The sequence below is a fragment of the Prionailurus viverrinus genome, chromosome B4, assembly GCF_022837055.1.
Source record: "Prionailurus viverrinus isolate Anna chromosome B4, UM_Priviv_1.0, whole genome shotgun sequence".
Taxonomy (NCBI): domain Eukaryota; kingdom Metazoa; phylum Chordata; class Mammalia; order Carnivora; family Felidae; genus Prionailurus; species Prionailurus viverrinus.
Genome location: NC_062567.1, coordinates 88,487,679 through 88,506,558, shown reverse-complemented (window position 1 = coordinate 88,506,558; position 18,880 = coordinate 88,487,679). Strand labels below are relative to the sequence as shown.

The window sequence follows — 18,880 nt, the reverse complement described above, 5'->3', positions numbered from 1 at the left end:
CTGATCTGAATAAATACGAGGCAAGGACCCTTATTCGGGGTTCTTATCTCCCCCCCCCCCCCCCCCCCGACATTAGCCGTCTCTCATTTTAATCCTGCATCCGCTCTTTTGCTAGACAAAAGAGAACTTTAGACTTAGATTCTACAACACCAGACTAGTGTAAGATGTCAATAACGGGGAAATTGAGTGCAGAGTATGTGAGAAAGACATTAAATATATAAGAATTCTTCTTGTCTGTAAATTTAAAACTGTTCTAAACAATAAAGTCTACTTAAACATTTGTAAAATTTTTTAAATCTATTTTGAGACACAGAGAGAGGGTGAGTGTGTGTGTGTGCGCGGGTGCACAAGCAGGGGAGAGGCAGAGGGAAAGGGAGAGAATCCCAAGCAGGCTCTGTGCTGTCAGTGTAGATTCTGTCGCAGGGCTCGATCCCACGAATGAACTGGGAGATCATAACGTAGCCAAAATCAAGAGTCGGACACTTAACCGACTGAGCCCCTCAGGCACCCCTAAACATTTTTTTTAAAAAGAACATAGGCTCTGGAGTTTGACCATCTGATTAGAAACCTAGTCTGTGCTTTACAAGACCATGACTTGAGGTAATTTGCTTATATTCTCCGAGAGTCAGTTTCCCTACCTATAAATGGGAATAGGAAAAGTGACTACCTCACAGGATTTTTGTGATAAAGGACACACTCCATAAAGTGCTTAGCACAGAGTATCTGGCAAAGAGTGAACAGTAGATGGCAGCTACTATCGTTATTATTCCTATTATTTTGTCTTTAATATTCAAATACATATTTAATGTAATTTTAAATTTAATGATGAATTAAATTAAAATGAATGAATAATAATTGCTCTGATAATTTCTTTTTTTCAGAAGAGGAAATCTAAATACAACCATTATAGACTATCTGTAAAAGGGTCTCCTTCTCAATGTATCATAAGCATTGAAAGGTTTCAATTTAATTCGAATAACACTCAATAACCCTCTACCGTAAAGTAATGAAATGACTTGCCACCAAGTACACATGTTCCCATGTCTGTAAGATAGTATAAAATAAATAACATTTTCGATTTGGTCTCCTACTTTCATTGCGAAGCCATAAAATCATCACCAACCAGAGAATGTTAACCTAGTGATTACACTATTCTTAATAACAATACATGATAAAAGTGACTTGAAGAGGGGCGCCTGGGTGGCGCAGTCGGTTAAGCGTCCGACTTCAGCCAGGTCACGATCTCGCGGTCCGGGAGTTCGAGCCCCGCGTCAGGCTCTGGGCTGATGGCTCAGAGCCTGGAGCCTGTTTCCAATTCTGTGTCTCCCTCTCTCTCTGCCCCTCCCCCGTTCATGCTCTGTTTCTCTCTGTCCCAAAAATAAATAAACGTTGAAAAAAAAAAAATTAAAAAAAAAAAAAAAGGAAGAAAAGTGACTTGAAGAATAATATGTAGAATACGTTTAAAGATAAAGAAAATTAAGTGGAGGAGCACCTGGGTGGCTCAGTTGGTTAAGCGTCCAACTTCGGCTCAGGTCATAATATCACGTTCGTGAGTTCAAGCCCTGTGTCGGGCTCTGTGCTGACAGCTCAAAGATTCTGAGAAGCAGACAGCCTGCTTCAGATTCTGTGTCTCCCCCTCTCTCTGCCCCTCCCCTGCTCGTGCTCTGTCTCTCTCTCAAAAGTAAATAAACAAAAAAAGAGAAAAAAAAGAAAATTAAGTGGAGAAGTGAAAGAGTGTGGTAAAATAACTGTTATGTGTATATATTTTTTAAATGTTTATTTATTCATTTTGAGAGAGTGCATGTGCCGGCATAAGCAAGGGAGGGGGAGGGAGAGGTGGGGAAGAGAGAGAGAGAAGGAGAGAGGGTGAGGGAGAGAGGGAGAGAGGGAGAGAATCCCAAGCAGGCTCCGTGCTCAGCACAGAGCCGGACGCAGGCATCGAGCTCATGACCGTGAGATCATGACCTGAGCCGAAATCAAGGGATGGACACTCAACTGACAGAGCCACCCAGGCGCCCCCAAAATATCTGTTATATTAAGATGCCACTAAAGAAGAGAATTTGGCCTAAGCAAAGGCTCCCAAACCAGGCTGTGCTTCAGACTCACCTGTAGGGCTCAGCAAAAACCAGAAAGATGCAGGATCCTCAAAGCAGGCCTACTGAATTGACAGCTCTGAGCCATCTGTGTCTTTAAAAGGTTGCACAGATGATTCCGGCTTGCGAACGACTAGGCTGCCATATGATCTATCTGTGGTGGAGCTGCCTTTGCAAATATAGTCTGATGTTCACCATCATCAAGAAAAAACACAATCGGCTTGAGACAGTCTTACCTATTACGGTTGTTCTCTATACGGAATCTAGACACTCTGTATCTTTAGGCTCTCCACTGTCCTGAGCATAAATAGGGCTGTCTCCTTGATTCAGTCCCCTAACACTCTCCTCCCTCTACCTTCTAAGGTCAAGTTTTCCCTCCCTGCACCTCTTCCCCTCTTTCTCCTTTCACAGTGCCAATAGGGAAACAGCATACTTAAACATGGGCAGTTGCTCTCAACCACCCTGAATTGAGCCAGGCTTCCTTTCTTGCTGAACCAATAATTCATGAGGCAGCTGGTCTGTTCTAGATCTCCTTTCAGAGCTATGTGGTCCAGCTATGTGCATAATAAATTATAGCTAGGGAATCAAGGGCTAGACATTTTAGATTCTTCTCCTATGAAAGAATATACAAAGGGACAATGGCCAGACTATATATAAAAATAGAACTGTGACCCACAAGATGCATCAAGCAGCCCAGGATGCCAATCTACTACCTAGGGTGCCTAGCCTGGGATGTTATATTGGCATCTGTAGCAACTAGTCCAGGAAGCCAAACAATAATCGCTACAGCAATCAGCCCCAAATAGTCAGGACTTGATCAACAAGGGACAGCTTTCCTAATTTTTGCCCCTGCTTCCAGTTTAGGGCCATCTGGAAAAAGTCAAATATGCTCCCTGAACAATCACATAGAATGCTCTCCTGCTAGTTAGCTTGTCCATAGCTTCTCCATGTCAACTGCCTCCAGTAAGGGCAGACCTGAAGCCTTCCCCTTTTTTCCAACATAAAGCTTTTCCACTCCTCAGCTTGCCTTTGGGTCTCTGTCAGATGCGAGTGATGGTGGCTGACTCCCTTGCTTTGAATAAACAGCCCGAGCTTGTTCTCATTTGGGTGGTCTGATTTCCACAGCTAGAAAAATGGGGCTGCATGTGTGAAATGGCTCACTGAATTGTTCTCTCATGGCTGAAATGACTACATTTTGGAGAGGCTGAGATACAGCGGAAAAGAGCACAGAAGTCAGGACCCGCGACCCTGAGGAAGTCAGGGTCGGGAAGCGTAGAGTGGCTGTAGGTTAAGGGCACAGGCAGTGGATCCCAACTGCCATGGTTCGAATCCTGGCTCTGCCGCTCCTTAGCAGTGTCAATTTGGGCAAGTAACTTAATGTATATGTACCATGATTTCCTCCCCTATTGAAACAGTGTGATGATAATCGCACCTACCTCCCAAGGGCAATTGGAAGTGTTATATGAGACAGCCCAGGTAAAGCACGAATATCTGTATTTCAGTGCTGAGAGAGAGAGAGAGTCCAGCAATTCTGGGCTGGACTTCCTGAAAAGTGGCAGTGACCTGGGACTGAGGACTAACTGCCCCTTTCAGATGGGACATATGTTCTTCATTTCCAGTCTTCAACCTGACTTACTCATTTAGGATAGCTGCCTGGCCCTATTCATTACCTGTGGGTTGGACTAAAAAAGTTTCTCTCACAAACGTAGTAATTCCAGGAAACCAATGGGTGCTAAAACTGCCCATGTCATTACCCATTTCAAAAAGATCTGGTGTGGAAAGCATCTTACCCCTCAAACGCATACTGGAACTCTCTATGCTTTCCAGAAGCCAAAGAGTCAAGCACCCTTTTCTGAGATGTTTACATCAGGGTCATACTTTCAAAGTGACAGAGCTTATAATATAATTTACACTAACTCAAAGCCCAATGCCACATTCCAGAATGTGTGACCGTATTGCTCATCAACACAAAACTTTTTTCTCATAGGTCTTGTGCTATTGTTTAAAATAAATGAATAAGACAATTTCAGAGAATCAAGGCTAAGTTATTTTGACATGACTGTGTTTATTTTCAATCATATTAAATGTGGCATCATGGAAGATCAAATCTAACAAAAACCCCTGTACTTATCAAAACAAAGGATTTTTGTCCGAATTCTGGTGAAGACACTCAACACTTGCCAAAAGCAGTCGGTTGCCCAACTCCCCAGTGGCTGCATAAAATGGGAGTCTTAAAAGCCAATTTTCTAGATTAAAATAAAAAGCCAGCATCTAGCATAAACTTTCATGCCACAAATTGGGTAAATAAGCCAGAAATACTTAATGAGGAAAACTGGGAGCCACATTATTTACAAATCGTATTCTACTTTAGCATTTCACCTGAAATTTAAGGAAGGTGGGGGTACTTGGAAGTGGGCTGAAAACACCAAAGGGTACACTGAAAGGCACAAAAATGTTTTGATATGAAGATTATATTCTGGGGTAATTTTGCAGTAAGAGGACATCACATAGGCGTTCTGACTGAAAATACTCTGAACCAAGCAAAGGAGGCACAGTTGATAAATATTAGATGGTTTCACGCGGGTTGCCGCTTTTCCCAAGCCTCCGCTCACTTAATCTTGCACAGACACCCCAAGTGTCTTTGAAAGAGAGGGGGGAGCTCTCCTTCGGGCCTCGGGGCGTGCTTGCCTCCTTCCCGGGGCGAGGAAAGGGCAGCCTCCCCGTCGGAAGACCCCGGATGCCGCGCGGCCCCTTGCGGGCCGGACCGCCTGCAGCCCGGCCGCGAAGGCGGCGGGCCCTGCTGAGCATGCGCGCCGCGTCCCCACCGCCCCCCGCCCCGCCCGCCCGCCCGCCCGCCCGCCCCGCCGCAGCGGCGGGCCGCGCTCACCGAGGCCGCGCCAGCCCAGCGCGCCGTCGCAGCTGTCCAGGACCGCGCACAGCTCGCCCAGCAGCGCCGGCGGGAGGTCGAACAGGAGCGTGTGCGCCGAGAGCGTACCGCGGGCCCCGCCGCTCGCCGCCGCCGCCGTCCAGGCCATGGCTCGGCCGCCGGAGACCAGGGGCCAGTCCGAGGAGGGATGCGGAGCCCAGGCCTCTCCGCGCTCGCGAGGTGCTATTACACAACCGCGGAAATCCTGCTTCCACGACGGCCAAGGCTGCAGAACTTGCCGAGCCCGACCAGGGGGCGGGCCCACATGACGCAAGGCGCTGCCCGGCAGAGATGCCCCTGGGGACGCCCGGCCTGGCGGCGGGGTCTCCCCTGCGTCTGCGTGGCCCTCCTCACTGGCTTTTACGTTCTGAGCAGGGCTTTCGTCCCTCCGGGTTTGGGACGTGACTGGAGAGGCAAAGAGCGAGAGCTGGGGGAAGACCAGGAGGGCAGGGCTAATGCAGGAGAGTCTACACCCCACTCTGCCTGCCCTGGCATGGGCTGTCTCCTGGCGTGGATGGACAGAAGACCGGTCAACAGTTCTTTTAAAAACGCGTTTTGGGGGCGCCTGGGTGGCGCAGTCGGTTAAGCGTCCGACTTCAGCCAGGTCACGATCTCACGGTCCGTGAGTTCGAGCCCCGCGTCGGGCTCTGGCCTGATGGCTCAGAGCCTGGAGCCTGTTTCTGATTCTGTGTCTCCCTCTCTCTCTGCCCCTCCCCCGTTCATGCTCTGTCTCTCTCTGTCCCAAAAATAAATAAACGTTGAAAAAAAAAAAATTAAAAACGCGTTTTGTTTTACCCTGCCAGAAAGCGATACATGTGTCCCGAGGCACTCTTGGGAAATCCAGAAAAACTGACAGGAGAAGATCGTCACTCAGCTGAAGACAACCATCCCAAACGTTTGGCGCATTTCCCTCCCAACTTTTACTGAAGTCGAACAGGTAAAAAGGTGCACATACGAAGTGATTGCTGGAAGAGACCAAAGAAGATGCCAACAACAGGAACGCAAAAGAGAGAACAAAGCAGAAGAAAATTGTGCTCGTTTTCTTCCAGACGCTGCCCATTCTCCACGTTGCTACTTGGTTTTTCTACATTTTTTTCTCTCTGGGCTTTCTTGATAAAACATTGTTCCGCTACTTTTCCTAGTTCAAAGTGTGTCGCAGACTGTTTTGCTTTCAACGTGGAGTTTAAGTAAACTTGGCTGTTGTTTTGAAATATTCTGTCACGGTATGCTGTACCCACCGCAAGCATGATACGAATGCTACTGACAAAAAAGAGGAGATGCTTTGAAAGTGCTGAGAAAAATCCCAGCCTTAATGAGTGGAGTGGACAATGGCCATCAACCGAACAATATCAACCCTGTTGAAACCTTTCAGATTTGTACTCTTTGGCAATGGCGCCCCCTAGAGACCAATAGTTGATGATACACCATCGTTTATTACCCCTGACGCTACCTGAATCCCAAGTCGTTCTCAGCTGAAGTATACCACAAAATATACTTGAAAATTGGTGAAACCAATACCGGTTGGGCAAAGGTTTCTATATGCCTTTGTTCAAATAGCTGAAATTTTGTCTATCTGTACACGGTTAAGAAACTCTATACCTTTCAAAGGTACTACCTGAATAAACAGCAACAGGCAGGATACAAGTATTTGGTAGCTATTGGATTGGTGAATTAGTACGATGAGAGATCCAAACTCAATTACGCAGAGGATCCAGGAATCACGGTTGCTGAGTGAAGCAGTCAACAAGGCCTGCTTTTCCAGATCTTCTGATTTACAGGGAAGCAAGAATTTTATGTGAACACCATAGTATTTGAAATGTATATGGATTATGTGAAATTTCTTGTATTTTTAATGTTGGCAGTTAGTATCAGCCCATGCTCTCTCTGTATTCCTTAAAACTGCCTTTGATTTCTGAATTTTATATCATCAGGTTATATCGCTCACTGTTCTTCACCATTGCTGTCATCCACTGCTCTCCCCCACCTTAATTCTTCCCTCTCATTTTTAGACGATATAGCTCCTGCTCACTGCAATTCTCTCCAATACTAGCCCTATCTTATTTGATGATTTGAAATCTATGTAGAGTAGATGATGATCTTTCCAATACCCTGTCCTGTGAGTTCTTTGACCGATCCTCCTCCAGTAATCTTATTCTCCACCCTATTTCAGCCACTCACTCCCATGATCATTCCCTTGAACTTGTCATTATCGACGGTGCCCCTTCTGTAATTTCTATTTCATGAATCCACTCTCAGACCACATCTCCTGTCCTTCCAGTGCATCCCCTCTAGTGCTCTGACCCCAACAATTCTTCCCCCCGCCCCACCTTCCCACCCCCGTAGGTTACCAAATCCAAAATCTTGCCACCTCTTCTCTGGCCCCACCCTCTTAATGTCCTTACTTCTCTCTTTATCCATAAAATCCACACTCCATGTTTCTAATCCCTCTCACATATGCCCTCCATTCTCTTGCTCCTCTTTGGCTTTGTTGAGCTGCCTTGGCACATCTACCATTCTGATCAGATACAATTTTCTAATTTTTGGCTCTGCCTCCCGTGCACCAGAATGTAGCTGGAGGTGGAGTGGGGAATAAAAACCCTGTTAATTGGACCAATTTAAAATCAAAGCCATGGGGCGCCTGGGTGGCTCAGTCGGTTAAGCGGCCGACTTCGGCTCAGGTCACGATCTCGCGGTCCGTGAGTTCGAGCCCCGCGTCGGGCTCTGTGCTGATGGCTCAGAGCCTGGAGCCTGTTTCAGATTCTGTGTCTCCCTCTCTCTGACCCTCCCCCGTTCGTGCTCTGTCTCTCTCTGTCTCAAAAATAAATAAACGTTAAAAAAATTTTTTTTAAATCAAAGCCATGACTTTCAAATGGGTCCTTTATGCTTCCAGGTTGTCACACTAAGTGCCCTTTGTTCACTTACTCTTCAGGTCCCCTTGACAACTATCCTATGCCTTCTCTTTTCCCAACTCCGTTTACCTTCTCCTCCACCCTTCTGCGCAGCCAATGATCTTGAGAGTATTTAGTGAAAGTACCGAAGTATCAGAAAAAAACATCCACAGACTCTCAGCACCATCAGCACCACATTTATCTGCCCACCAGCATCTGCAGGGACATACACGCCCTCCCTCCTTTTCCATTAGTCAATTCTATCTAAGTCTAATCCCTTCACTAGTGTATCTGATCTGATCTCCTGTCTCCTATTCAAAGATATCAGGGCAGCCGTTCTCACTCTCAGCTACACCATCAATTTCTCACTCTTTGCTGCATTAATTCCATCGGCATACAAATATGATGTTATTTTTCCATCTTAAAATAAACCAAAAAAATTTGATATGATTTCCCCCCTTTGATGCCATAATTACCCCCATTTCTTTACTCCTTTTTGTAGTAAAGAGTTGAATCTTCTATCTCCAACTTTTCTCCTCTAACCTTCTCTTAAACCAACTCCTAAGCCACTCCTCCTACCTTACTCCACTGAAATGGCTCTCAGGGTCATTTATGTCCACATCATTGCTAAATATAACAGTCAATTTTCAGGCCTCATCTTACTCAACCTATCAGTAGTTTTTCTGTTTTTGTTTTTGTTTTTTTTTTTTACATTTATTTTGAGAGAAAGAGTGAACACATAAGCAGGGGAGGGGCAGAGGAAGAGGGAGGGAGAGAATCCTAAGCAGCCCCACATGTGGGGCTCAATCTCACCAAACCGTGAGATCACAACCTGAGCCAAAATCAAGAGTCAGATTAACCAACTAAGCCACCCAGGTGCCCCAACCTATCAGTAGTTTTTGACATAGGTGATCCCTCCCCTCCTTCTTGGACACTTTCTTTGTTTTCCAAATTCTCTTACATTTTAGCCTACTTCACTGGTCACTCTTCAGCTTCCTGTGCTGTCCCTTCTCTTCTTCCTTAACTCTTAATGTTGGAGTGCCCCAGGGTTCAGTTCATAGTTCTCTCTATGTACACCTACTCCCTTGATGATCTCAACCAGTTTCAAGGCTTTAAATACTATCTATCTACCAAGGACTGCCAAATGTATATGGTTAGCCCAGACCTCTCCCTTAAACCTAAGACTCATGTCCGAAATTGAACGCTTGATCCTGTCTCCTGAACCTGTTCTTCAACATTCTTCCCCATCCAGGTCACTCTATCCTTCCAGCTGCCTGAACCAAAAGCTAGAGAGTCATCCTTGACTCCTCTATTTCTTCACAGCCCATGTTCAACCCACTAGCAAACCCTGTTGACTCTATTCAAAATATATTTAGAATCACACTTTTCTCCACCTCCACAACTGCCAGCCTGGTTTGAGCCATCATCATATCCTGTTCGGTTTACTGCAGTTGTCTTCTAACTAAGTAGCTTCCACTGTTACAATCTATAGACTGTCCTCAACACTGCAGCCAGATTCATCCTTTTAAATCAAATCTGACTATCTGATTATTTGACTATGTAAACTAAATCTATTTAGAAGCCAACAATGGCATCTAATTTGGGTCAGAATAAAAGTCAGACTCTTTGTATGATCTGCACTCTCTCTCTCCTCCCACTCTGCTGTCACCTCTGGTCTTATTCCCTTGTTCATTCTGCACTACCACACTGCCTTCTTGTCGGTCTGTGAACACACTAGGCAGAGTCCCACATCGGAACCTTTGCACTTGCTATCCCCTTGCCTACTATGCTCTTCCCATCTTGCTGCAGTCTACCCTGCCCTCCGTATTTGAAATTGCACTCAGACTCAGGCTGGCGTGTGACTACAACAGCCAATAATACATGGCTTGGAGTACCAGATCTCATTCAAATTTCTCCTTCTGGATCTGAACAGGAACATGTGGCAGCTCTGGCCATTTCTGGAACCATTTTGCAACCACATGGAGATAAATATTAGAATGAAGTGAGCCTTGGGGATGGTCTCGGGAGAGAAAAAAACAGATCCTTCATAATGTCATTAAGCAGCTCTTTTGTTCTCTCCATGGAGAATGTCCTGCTTATGGGCTTATAAATTCTATCACATAAATTCCTTACTAAGTAGGTTTATAAACTAGGAATCTTGTGTTTGCAGCCAAATGCATCCTGATACACTGAACAGACATTCGGTGATACTTCCTATTTTGTTGATGGCCTGTAAAACTGTGGGAAGAAAACTAACCTCTGTCCAAAACTGGAGTTCAAATGCATACAGCTATATCTGTGAAATGTCAGATGGGCATGGAAACTGGATGGTAGAGGGAGACAACCAGGCCCCTGAGAGAAAGTAAGTGTTGGTAGAGAACGGTTCTGACAGCACAGACAGAAGCGGTATGAAGTTCCAGACGCACATGACACTACACTGAAATCCACACAAACCCAGACCCTGAACTGCGCCCTGCCCACCCACTCCCAGCATACGTGCTTCTGGCAAAGAGAGGGCTGCGGTTAAACCTAAAACTGTCTCACTGTGTGACACTTTTGCCACGGGAACTTTTGCCTCTCCAACTCTGCCCCCCATCCCCCTGCCCCTATATTTCATATACTAGAAGAAGAGCTTCCTTCCTAGCTGGAGGTAAGAGAGTAATGAACTACACGGATTACGAAATGGAGATGCCGAGGAAACCCTAAAGGCTATGGCCCAGATGGCACAATAGCACAGATACACAGTATTATCAGTGGCAAAGTCCCAGCTAAGCATAGGCATCAAAGCCTAAGATAAAAAATCAGGTGAGGAGGAAACTAGAGGAGTCAGATAACAGCTCTTTGTATACATGGAAAACTTTTCTTGGTGGCAGTTACTTACCCAGCATCCCTAAGGATGAATGTGCAAAGGACACCCAGCTTGTGGAACATAGATTTTCTGGTTTGGGAAATAATTTTCAAAACAAAGATCACTAGCGTATTCCCTCTTTGAGCCTTATCCCGTCCCCAGGCCATAGAGGGTCCTAGGTACATTGGAGTTCAGGGGTGAGGTAAAGATCAGTAATGGGCGAGAACATTTGTGGTGCATATTACTTGGTAATTCTATGAAAGAAAAGTTGGGTGGTTTTAGGCCTTCATCAAAATGACCTAGTAGTAATAACATGCAATAATTATTCCTCCAGTTCAGTGTGGATTTTTAAATTTTTTTTTTAACGTTTATTTATTTTTGGGACAGAGAGAGACAGAGCATGAACGGGGGAGGGGCAGAGAGAGAGGGAGACACAGAATCGGAAACAGGCTCCAGGCTCTGAGCCATCAGCCCAGAGCCCGACGCGGGGCTCGAACTCACGGACCGCGAGATCATGACCTGGCTGAAGTCGGACGCTTAACCGACTGCGCCACCCAGGCGCCCCCAGTGTGGATTTTTAAAGATTAGGTTTGCATTGTCTTATACAACCCTTCCCCATTTAAGATACCAAAACCAGTGTTCTAAAAATCTATTACTTTGCAACATGATCTATATTAAAATTTTAGCAATTATCCTTTTAGGGTTGAAGGAAGGATAACTGGTGATTTTATTTTCTTACTCTGTGTCTTCCAAACTTTCTAAAGTCAACAGCTATTGTCTATTAGAAAACCCTCAACTATAGAAAATAATTTCTTCCAACATTTTCATGCTTCATCTCATTTCACTATTTTCTTCTTAAATCATTTTCCTAGTATTTCTCACCTCGAAGTGTGTGGCTATAATAACTTTTGCCTAGTCAGCACTGCCTTCTAAAATCTGATTTTTATAATTGAATAGTTTTCCGTCAAGGGCTTTCAATATTAGCTAAAGCTCTATTTTTGAAGCAAACATTTATTTACTTCTAGAAGAACCCCAAACATGTGAAATAAATCTGAGATTATGGCGGAATGTTTTCTTTTGCAGTCAAGTATCTACTCAGACTGTTTGCAATTTGATAATGGAAAATGGCTTAGACATCCTAATCCAACTTCTGCACTTCACAGATGGCTAAACTGCTGCTGGCTAGAAGAACTCTGGAGGCAACGTTTGTTGGAAAAATAGATGAAAAAAAATCTCATTGAGGATTTCCAAAGTTTCCTTGTCAAGTTATAAGCACAAATCTTGTGCATTTTCCATCTCAAGGATTTGGCCCTCCTTTCCTTGTTATTTAGTAAATCCCCAAAATAAATCCTGTCTGTTCAGGCTGGCATTGAAAATGTCACAGACTGTGTGGTTTAAATAAGAGAAAATTTTTTTTTTTTTCACAGCTCTGGAGACTACAAATCCCAAGATCAAGGTGTCCACAGGGTTCAATTTCTGGTAAAACCTCTCCTGGCTTGTAGATGGCCTTTCCTGGATGTGGGCACACGCACACAGACACAGGCACACGCACACATACATTCAGAGAGAGAGAGAGAGAGAGAACACAGGAGCACGCAGGCCAGCATTCTGGTGTGTTTCCACTTATCTAATCTGATCCTATCTAGTGTCTCATCTCCTCTTCTCTGGTCTGATCCTATCTGATCTGACCCTACTCTTATGACCTCATTTAATCTTAATGAATTCCTTCCAAGCCCTTTCTCCAAATCCAGCAACAATGGGAGTTAGAGCTTCAACATACAAATGGGGGGCACACAAACATTCAGTCCATAACAAGCCCTTTGCACATCAAGAAATGATGTCACATCATTGGGTCTCAGAGGACGCATTCTAAAAACACTTGGTAATTTAGTTATCCACATCTTCTGGCCTGTCATGGCCATCATAGTTCTTCTTGTTCCTACTGATTTTGTTTCATTGTTCTGAACCTTTGAAACAAAAATAAAGGCTTGGGTTTTGAATCCGGCGCTGTTGATAATGAATCCGGCGCTGTATATAAAGTCTGTATATAAAAATATCCAGCATAGGGGCGCCTGGGTGGCGCAGTCGGTTAAGCATCCGACTTCAGCCAGGTCACGATCTCGCGTTCCGTGAGTTCGAGCCCCGCGTCGGGCTCTGGGCTGATGGCTCGGAGCCTGGAGCCTGTTTCCGATTCTGTGTCTCCCTCTCTCTCTGCCCCTCCCCCGTTCATGCTCTGTCTCTCTCTGTCCCAAAAATAAATAAAAACGTTGAAAAAAAATTTTTAAAAAAAGAAAATATCCAGCATATTTGGATTTAAAAATACTAGTAATTTCAGATCAAATGGCCTTTCCTCAGGGCTTACTCTGACAGTTCCATAGCATTGGTCCCTCATCACACCACCTTTTGTGAATTTTTGCCTTTTTTTGTCTTTTATGACGATACTCAGTGTTTTCCTACACTCCTGATGGTTTCTTCTGTTTTCTGAACTGACTCTTCCTTTGGCTTATACCATGCACTCACAGGCGGAATTCTAGTGATCATTTTATTCCAGGTCTTGAAGATTTCATATAATCTCATTGTTCATCTGTTACCTCATGCTCATATTTGTGCCTTTAGTCCTAAGCTGTCCTATAGATTCCCTTCTCACTCCCCACCTCCAGTGTTTACTGAACAATTTCATTTTGATTTCTTTCTTTCATCTCAATTCAGCATGCTCCAAACTGATCATTTCCTAGAAAATCAGCTTTCTTGTGTCTGGTCACATGGGCCAAAAGAACTCTTAGTAATTTTGATTGACTGACTAATCAACTGATATAGTCAGAAGAACTTACTGAGCACCTGCTATGCCAGACATTACACTTGGTGGTGCGTATATCCAATAAATCACCAAATGTTATTCTTCTGTAATGTCTCTCATAAGTGTCTGGGTCTTTTCCAATTTGTACTAGTTATTTCATATTTGGATTTTTTTTTAAGTATCTCCTACCTGATGAACCCCTAATTATTTTTTAAGATGCTATTGAAAAGTCACCACCTCTGTGATGTAGTTTGACTGGTGGGCTCCCATAAAATACATGTAAGTCTTAACCACTGATATCTTTGAATGTGACATCAACTGGAAATGTAGGCATACATGGAACATATTGCAGATTTGGTTCTAGACTGCTGCAATAAGGCAAATATCGCAATAAAGCGAGTCGAACTAATTTTTGGTTTCCATATAAAAGTTTATACTACACTGTATTACACTAAACTGTAGTGTATTAAGTGTGTAATAGCATTATGTCTAGGAAAAAAGCATACACCTTAATTTTAAAATTTGCTAAAAATGCTAACTATCTGAGCTTTCAGAGGGTCATAATCACTAATCAGATCACCATAAAAACATTATAATAATGAAAAAGTTTGAAATATTGTGGAAATTACTAAAATGTGACAGAGACATGAAGTGAGAAAATGCTGTTGGAAAAATGATACCAATAGACTTGCTCAATGCAGCAAGTGGCTCAATGCCATAAATCTTGTTTTTTTTTTAATGTTTATTTATTTATGTTGAGAGAGAGAGCGCGTGCAAGCAGGGGAGGAGGGGAGAGAGAGAGAGAGAGAGAGAGAGAGAGAGAGAGAATCCCAAGCAGGATCCACCCTGTCAGCACAGAGCCCCAGCACAGGGCTGGATCCCACTACCTGTTAGATCATGACCTGAGCCGAAATCAAGAGTTGGACGCTTACCTGACTGAGCCACCAAGGTGCCCCCTATAAACCTTTAATTTGTAAAAAAAAACACAGTATCTTCAAAGCACAGTAAAGTGAAGCACAATAATACAAGGTATGCCTGGAAAGTCTCCGCAGATGTAATCAAGTTAAGATGAGGCCATAGTGGATTAGGACTGGTGTCCATAAAAAGAGGGAAATTTGGACATGGAAACAGAGGAAAGAAGGCCTGCTGCTGCTGATGGCAGAGGTTGGAGTGATGCAGCCACAAGCCGAGGAAATCCAAGGATTGCCAACACCAGAAGCCACTAGAGCATGGAACAGATTATCCCTGAGAGCCTCTGTAAGAAACTAACCCTGCTGACAACCTAATTTCAGACTGGTGGCCTCCAGAACCGTGAATGAAGAAATGTCTGTTGTTTTAAGCTACTAGTTTGTGGTAATGTTTTACAGCAGCCCTAGTAAACTAAAACACTCTGTGAAACCGCTTATAATCTCCCCCAGAGCTCTCATTTCTTTTGCAGTTTCTTTACTTGGCGTGTTTTTTTTTTTAACTTTCTATTTAATGTCCTTTAAGTAAAGGGAAAAATATCACTTAAAACTATTAGCACGAGCTTTATAATTGATCTTTATATTGTGCAATAGCAGTTTATTTTTTAATATATATATATTTGTAATGTTTACTTATTTTTAAACTTTTTAAATGTTTATTGTTTATTTTTGAGAGACAGAGACAGAGCCAAATGGGGGAGGAGAAGACATAGGGAGACACAGAATCCGAAGCAGGCTCCAGGCTCTGAGCTGTCAGCACAGAGCCCAAGGCGGGGCTGGAACTCACAAACCTTCAGATCATGACCTGAGCTGAAGTTGACACCCGACCGACTGAGCCATCTGGGCGCCCTTGTGCAATAACTGATTTAAAATGCAAACTCCTATGTGGATCATCCAAATTACAGTTTGCATTTCATGGCCTATATATGCATATGTATTTCATTCTTAACTAGAACTGTGAAAAAACTGCATAAAACTAATTCATATATATATTTTTAAGCTTATTTATTTTTGGGAGAGCAAGAGAGAGAGAGAGAGAGAGAGGCAGGGAGACAGGGAGACAGAGAATCCCAAGCAGGCGCTGCACCGTCGATGCAAGACTCGAACCCACAAACTATGAGATCATGACCTGAACCGAAATCAAGAGTTGGACACTTAACCGACTGAGTCACCCAGGACCCCCACTCATATATTTTTATTTCACTTCTCTCTACCTTCAGCTTACATGTAAGGAAAAGAAACTATAGTTGTCCCTCTTACCCTTTCCTACAACATCTTCATTTTTAGTGTTAGTGGCTGGCTAATACTGGGAACTGACACAAGTGAAAAAGGATGTGATAGGATTCCTTGGTCATTTATGCTTCTTAGAATACCATTGCCTTCTTTCTACATTCACAGTAAGTTCACAGCCCTTGGCACAGTCTGTGCCCTCCTTTTCCTTCCCTTTACTAAAGTGTATGTATAATACACTTACCTTGTACTGGTTTTGTATCTACTCTAACTTCCATTCTTTGTAGTTTCAATAGAATTCTGTGCTCACGGGGCATCTTGAAAGCTAAATGCAAATGGTTGGCAAAGAGTGGACACTCATATATTGTGTGTACCTCTTCTGCTCATGCTGCATTGTGCTTCCACTCATACAACGAAAGTTCAAAGGCAAAATTATTAAGTATTTCAAAACGGTGACAACTGAGCATTAAGCCAAATGCAAGGTCCTTCTGAGAGCAGGGCTCTGTGCAGTTGCACAGGTTGCATGTCAAGGAAGCCAGCTCTAGTTTAAGAGTCCCAGTTAATCCACAACCTTTTTAATACTTGGTATTGTTCACCTCTTAATTTTAGCCATCTGTGTGGAGATACTGTGACATTTATTTGCATTTCTCTGATCATTAATGACGGCAAGCATCTTTTTATTAGCCATTTGGCATATGTGTGTGTGTGTGAGAGAGAGAGAGAGAGGTAGAGAGAGAGTGTGGTGTGCTTATTTGAGCCTTTTGCCTATTTTTCTGTTGGCTGCCTGTCTCTTTTTTTCTTCTTGATTTGTAACAGTTGTTTTTATATTCTGGAAAGGAGCATTATGTAGATTTCATGTGTAGCAAATATCTTCACCCATTTTGTGACTTGGTTTTCATTCTCTTATATTTTGATTACTAGAAGTTCAAATTTTTTTAAATTGTTTTAATTTAAATTATTTTTTATTTTATTTTATTTTATTTTTTTAAATTTTTTTTCAACGTTTATTTATTTTTGGGACAGAGAGAGACAGAGCATGAACGGGGGAGGGGCAGAGAGAGAGAGAGGGAGACACAGAATCGGAAACAGGCTCCAGGCTCCGAGCCATCAGCCCAGAGCCCGACGCGGGGCTCGAACTCCCGGACCGCGAGATCGTGACCTGGCTGAAGTCGGACGCCCAACCGACTGCGCCACCCAGGCGCCCCTAAATTATTTTTTAAATTTACATCCAAGTTAGTTAGCATATAGTGCAACAACGATTTCAGGAGTAGATTCCTTAGTGCCCCTTACCCAGTTAGCCCATCCCCCCCTCCCACAACCCCTCCGGTAACCCTCAGTTTGGTCTCCATATTTATGAGTCTTCTGTTTTGTCCCCCTCCCTGTTTTTATATTATTTTTGCTTCCCTTCCCTTATGCTCGTCTGTTTTGTGTAAGATTTTATTTTTAAATAATCTTTACACCCAATGTGGGGCTCCAACCCAAAACCTAAGACCAAGAGTTGCACGCTCCACTGACTGAGCCAGGCAGGCACCCCTTAAAATTTTAATATAGTTTGTCAACATTTTCCTTCAAAGTTAACTGCTAGTTTGTATCTGGTTTCAGAAATCTTTGCTTTTCTCCAAATCATAAAGATATTCTCCTATATTATCGTCTTAAAATTTTATTGTTTTGTCTTGCACATGTAGATCCATAATCCATCTGGAATTTATTTTTTTTACAACTGGAAAGAGGTAGGGGATTAAATTCTACAAATGCTGCTTTTAGTTAATGAAAAGATGGATTGGCCGCGCAACTCCAGTTTGTCCCATTTAGCAACTCCTTTTATGATTTTATATTAAAATGGGTAATATGGGGGAGCCTGGGTGGCTCAGTCGGTTAAGCGTCCCGCTCTTGATCTTGCCTCAGGTCATGATGTAATGAGTAGTGGAATCGGGCCCCGTGTGGGGCACTGTGCTGAGAGTGTGGAGTGTGCTTGGGATTCTCTTTCTCCCTCTCTTTCTCTGTCCTTCCCCATTTGCACATGCATGCACACTCTCTCTCAAAATAAACTTAAAAAAATTAGTAATATGCTTCTAAAATGAAAATCATAAAAGGTAAGGTTTTGTTTTGTGTTGTTTTTGGCTCATCTTTTTGGAAGTGAGTTTAGTTCTTTTGACCAAAGCTTCCAATAACATCAAGTTGAAGGATTTTGTTTCAGAATAGACAGTTCCACAGCTATTCTGAGCTCCACCTACTAAGTCTTTTGAGTGTTTACGGTTAAAGTGGAGACTAGGTGGATGTGAGTGGATCAAAGCAAACTCATCAAAAAACTCCAAGGACCCCTGGGATGGTATTACTCTGGGAATACCTACATCTCATATTTGTATTTGAATGACAGCAATACCATGAGTATTCACTCTGATCCATCGAATTTGCCTCATCATTTGTTTTAGATTAAACCAATATTCCCTTTTTCCTGCCTTTGGTCATGGCTCTCTCCAATGTATTCTGCATCTGGCACACAGTGATCTGGCCTTTATTTATCTATCTAGTCTCATTTTTTTAAAAAAATTTTTAAATGCTTATTTTTGAGAGGGGGCAGAGAGAGAGAGAAGGAGGAGGAGGAGGAGGAGGAGGAGGAGGAGGAGCAGAGACAAGGAGACACAGAATCCGAAGGAGGCTCCAGGCTGAGCTGTCAGCACTGAATGGACACGGGGCTTGAACTCACGAACCCTGAGATCATGACCTGAGCCGAAGTTGGTGAACCCTGAGATCATGACCTGAGCTGAAGTTGGTGAACCCTGGGATCATGACCTGAACGGAAGTAGGACGCTTAACCAACTGAGCCACCCAGGTGCCCCTATCTAGTCTCATTCTTTGTCATTTGTATCTAACCTTAACTGAGCTTTGTTCCCCATCTCCCCACCCCTTGCAGATGCTGGTCTCTTGAGAACCTACCTACCTGCATCAGCCCACTCTTCTCTGGTTGGCTCTTGTCTTCCAGGATTAAGCATCATCTCATTCAGAAAGCCTTTAGAGAAAGTGCTCAAGAAACTTAGGGATTATTATTAACATTAAAAAATATATAATTAAAAGTGTGTCTCCCGTGTGGACTATGGACGGAATATGTGAATGAGAGATTTGTTGAAAGGAT

At 43.5% G+C, this 18,880-nt stretch overlaps 1 protein-coding gene across 1 annotated transcript in view; it reads right to left on the bottom strand.

Moving 5' to 3' along the window:
• Positions 1 to 5,128, bottom strand: part of IRAK3 (interleukin 1 receptor associated kinase 3) — a 51,645-nt gene extending 46,517 nt beyond the window's left edge. The window contains exon 1 of the mRNA XM_047866582.1: positions 4,981 to 5,128. Within this exon, the coding sequence (XP_047722538.1) occupies positions 4,981 to 5,128 (148 nt within the window). The remainder of the gene's footprint in view (positions 1 to 4,980) is intronic.
• Between the last annotated feature and the right edge of the window lie 13,752 nt (positions 5,129 to 18,880).